The sequence below is a fragment of the Balaenoptera acutorostrata genome, chromosome 1 (genome assembly GCF_949987535.1).
Source record: "Balaenoptera acutorostrata chromosome 1, mBalAcu1.1, whole genome shotgun sequence".
In the NCBI taxonomy this organism is placed as follows: domain Eukaryota; kingdom Metazoa; phylum Chordata; class Mammalia; order Artiodactyla; family Balaenopteridae; genus Balaenoptera; species Balaenoptera acutorostrata.
Genome location: NC_080064.1, coordinates 112,036,010 through 112,040,720, shown reverse-complemented (window position 1 = coordinate 112,040,720; position 4,711 = coordinate 112,036,010). Strand labels below are relative to the sequence as shown.

At 38.4% G+C, this 4,711-nt stretch overlaps 1 protein-coding gene across 1 annotated transcript; it reads left to right on the top strand.

The window, feature by feature from the left end:
* Nucleotides 1-1,088: 1,088 nt before the first annotated feature.
* On the top strand, nucleotides 1,089-1,304 carry LOC130708234 (small proline-rich protein 2E-like). The gene has a single exon (XM_057546674.1). The coding sequence runs from the start codon at nucleotides 1,089-1,091 to the stop codon at nucleotides 1,302-1,304; it is 216 nt and encodes a 71-aa protein (XP_057402657.1).
* The last annotated feature ends 3,407 nt before the right edge of the window (nucleotides 1,305-4,711 follow it).

Below are 4,711 nucleotides of genomic sequence, written 5' to 3'. Positions count from 1 at the left end.
GACATTTTGATTACAAGTTAGAGAACCTCCCAAATCCCCCCACTGCTATAAACCACAGAAACGGAGAGCTAAGGCAGGGACTCTGTGATTCATGAGAACGTAATCCATTGAGGAGATCCTGGAGCAGGACATTTCTTGTTTTCAGAGTCATTGCCAAGCCAGTTATGGATGGATTTGCATTTTGGTTGGGAAATGATTGGACCAGGCCAGTTTTGGCAGCTCCCCTCCCTCCTAGGTGGGACAGCAAGCCCCAATGAATAGGTCCTCTGCTGCATCACAGCCATCCTCCTGCTACTGTAGTCCCAATTGAATTTGGAGAACATGGTGAGTAGGATTCTTTAGTTCAAATTTGTTCTTCAGCTTCTGAATGTAGCATTTATCCTGGAGACAGCAAATTTGATGGGTGCAAAGTTACCATCATGGGTTTAATGCTCCTTATTGGATGGGAACTTGCAATTTGGGCACAAAGTTATATTGTATTTATTAGATTTCTGATACCTTGTTTGAATTCTTGTATTGAAGAAGAAATTAATAGGAAATTTTGACATGAAAGATAAAGAATAAAGTATTTTCCCTTTCCTGTGCCTTTTTGGTGTCCCTCTGCTGTGATGTTAGGGGCATTTATCTTAGAAGGTGTGAGGTCCTTAAGTTCTTCCTGATTGCCCTTTGCTCTATATATGTCGTTCTGTTGGTACCTCATGAGAGAAGATGATGATAACAATTGCTTGTGAGCTTGCCCAGGATTTTAGAAATTGTGTTGGCCTTTTTTGAAGATGTTGTTTTCATGAAAAAAAAAAAAGAAATTAAAGTAAAAACACCTGCTTGTTTCTTTCAAATAAAGATATTTTCTTTGGAAAAGTTGTGTGAGAAAAGAAAAGTTTTTCTCTGGGGTGATGTATCGATTTGCTAAAGAGCAAGAGAGAAGTCAGAAATTTATTAAAAGGTATTAAAGATATTAAAGCCCATTCTTAGAGATTGCCGAGATAGTATCTGTTGTTATTACACAAGCTTTTCCACTCCTCTCTGTAAGAATTCCTTCTTGTGAACACGGTCATATACTTTCTTTCAGATATTAAGACTCCAGAAAGATGTCTTCTGAACAGCAGCAGTGCAAGCAGCCTTACCAGCCACCTCCAGTGTGCCCACCTAAGGGCCCTGATCCTTGCTCACCTCCCAAGTGTCCAGAACCTTGCCCACGTATAAAGTGCCCTGAGCCATGCCCACCTCAGCAGTGCCAGCAGAAATGCCCTCCTGTGCCACCTCCCCAACAATGCCAGCATAAGTGCCCACCCAAGAACAAGTAACAGCTTCAGCGTTTATATGGATCAGGAAAGGATAAGGACAATTGGCTCACCGAGTTCCACAGCTCCACCTTCATCTTCTCTTTAAAGCCTATCATGGATACAGAAGAAGCTTCTCCACCCTTCAGCCTGCAGTATGCGTGCGGTGATTCCTGTCCGTCAGAGGTTTCCTATCTGAGGCTGCGTTATACCACTTCCCTCTGAGACGTACCCGAGAAAGCATCACAGAGCCTCAGAAGGAAGAGCAGCAGCTCTCCTCCTGGGCGCCCTCTGAGGAATCTGTTGATGTCTTCTGTGTTTGTCTGTCACCTGGACAGGGGTTCCTACCAGCTGAGCATTTGTTCCTTATCCTCCACGTCTTGAATAAAATACAATTCTTTTGTTTGATGGTAAAAATATTTTCTTTCTTTTACAACCTGCTTTTTGCTATACCATATCATAATTTTGGTTGATTTCTATCCTTCTTTGACCCCATGTTTCAGGCTCTCACAAGAATTTTTACCTGAATTTCGAGTCCTATCGATGATTATTTCTGTATAATTTCAAATCCAGGTTATTTTTTTTTGTTTTGTTTTACTTATTGGTTGATTGATTTGAGGAACAAATTGTTTAACTCCTCAGGATTTGAATCCCTTATTAAAATGTATGGAAAATCACATTTAGAGTGCCCACTTTCTTATGCTTAGAAATTAAATGAATCTGTGTAATTCAGTTAGCACAATGATGGACACATAATTAGCATTTTGTGAGGTGGCCCATCATCACTGTCGGCTTCATCATCACCATCACCACCATCACCACCATCACCACCAGCGCCATGTTTGCTCCAGCAGGAAAGTGGCTCAGACATACCTAGTACAGAAAACAGGGAGATTCTTAAACTCTATTACCCTTTCATATTCTGTGTTCATTTTCTTTTCCAATTTAACTGTATTTTTAAAAAACATCTTTATTGGAATATAATTGTCCTGCAGTGGTGTGCTAATTTCTGCTTTATAACAAAGTGAATCAGCCATACATATACATATATCCCTATATCTGCTCCCTTTTGCATCTCCCTTCCTATCCCATACCTCTATGTGGTCACAAAGCACCGAGCTGATCTCCTTGTGCTATGTGGATGCTTCCCACTAGCTATTGATATTACATTTGGTAGAGTATATATGTCCATGACACTCTCTCACTTCGTCCCAGCTTACCCTTCTCCCTTCCCGTGTCCTCAAGTCCATTCACTATGCCTGTGTCTTTAATCCTGTCCTTCCCCTAGGTTCTTCACAATTTTTTTTTTTACATTCCATATATATATTATCATACGATATTTGTTTTTCTCTTTCTGACTTCCTTCACTCTGTATGACAGACCTATCATTTTTAAATGATATTTGTTCCATTGTATATATGCACCACATTTTCTTTATTCATTCATCTGTCGATAGACACTTAGGTTGCTTCCATGTCCTGGCTATTGTAAATAGAGCTGCGATGAAGATTGTGGTACATGACTATTTTTGAATTATGGTTTTGTCAGGGTATATGCCGAGTAGTGGGATTGCTTGCCCATATGGTAGCTCTATTTTTAGTATTTAAGGAACCTGTACACTGTTCTCCATAGCGGCTGTATCAATTTACATTCCCACCAAGAGTGCAACAGAGTTCCCTTTTCTCCACACCCTCTTCAGCATTTGTTATTTGTAGATTTTTGATGATGGCCATACTGACCAGTGTGAAGTGATACCTCATTAGAGTTTTGATTTGCATTTCTCTAATGATTAGTGAGGTTGAGCAGGCTTTTATGTGTTTGATTTCAATCTGTATATCTTTTTTTGAGAAATGTCTATTGAAGTCTTCTGTCCATTTTTGGATTGGTTTGTTTGTGTTTTTGATAATGAGCTGCATGTGCTGCTTGTAAATTTTGGAGACTAATCTGCTGTCAGTTGCTTCGTTTACAAATATTTCTCCCATTCTGAGGGTTGTCTTTTCATCTTGTTTATGGTTTGTTTGTTGTGCAAAAGCTTTTAAGTTTCATTTGGTCCCATTTGTTTATTTTTGTTTTTATTTCCGTTTCCTCAGGAGGTGGGTCAAAAAGGATCTTGCTGTCATTTTTTTCATAGAGTGTACTGCCATTGTTTTCCTCTAAGAGTTTGATAATGTCTGACCTTACATGGAGGTCTTTAATCCATTTTGAGTTTATTTTTTAGTATGGTGTTAGGGAGTGTTCTAATTTCACTCTTTTACATGTAGCTGTCCAGTTTTCCCAGCACCACTTATTGAAGAGGCTGTCCTTTCTCCATTGTATATTCTTGCCTCCTTTATCAAAAATAAGGTGACCATATGTATGTGGGTTTATCTCTGGGCTTTCCGTCCTGTTCCATTGTTGTATATTTCTCTTTTTGTTCCAGTACCATACTGTCTTGATTACTGTAGCTTTGTAGTATAGTCTGAAGTCCAGGAGCCTGATTCCTTCAGCTCCGTTTTTCTTTCTCAAGTTTGCTTTGGATATTTGGGGTCTTTTTTGTTTCCACAGAAATTGTGAAATTTTTGGTTCTAGTTCTGTGAAAAGTGACATTGGTACTTAGATCAGTGTTGCTTTGAATCCGTAGATTGCTTTGGGTAGTATAGTGATTTTCACAATGTTGATTCTTCCAATCCAATAACATGGTATATCTCTCCATCTGTTTGTATCATCATTAATTTGTTTAAACAGTGTCTTATAGTTTTTTGTATACAGGTCTTTTTTCTCCATATGTAGGTTTATTCGTAGGTATTCTATTCTTTTTGTTGCAGTTGTAAATGGGAGTGTTTCCTTAATTTCTCTTTCAGATTTTTCATCATTAGTGTATAAGAATACAAGAGACTTCTGTGAAATAATTTATGTCTTGCTACTTTACCAAATTCCCTGAGTAGCTCTAGTAGTTTTCTGGTAGCGTCTTTAGGATTCTCTAGGTATAGTGTCTTGTCATCAGCAAACAGTGACAGCTTTACTTCTTCTTTTCCCATTTGGATTCCTTTTATTTCTTTTTCTTCTCCAATTGCTGTGGCTAAAACTTCCGAAACTACGTTGAACAATAGTGGTGAGAGTGGACAACCTTGTTTTGTTCCTTATCTTAAAGCAAATGGTTTCAGTTTTTCAACATTGAGAACGATGTTGGTTGTGAGTTTGTCATATATGCCCTTTATTATGTTGAGGTACGTTACCCCTATATCTATTTTCTAGACGGTTTTTGGCATAATGGGTGGTGAATTTTGTCAAAACTTTTTCTGCATCTATTGAGATGATCATATGGTTTTTCTCCTTTAATTTTTTTATCACACTGATTGATTTGCATATAATGAATAATCCTTGCATTCTTGGGATAAACCCCAGTTGATCGTTGTGTATGATCCTTTCAATGTGCTGTTGGATTCTCTTTG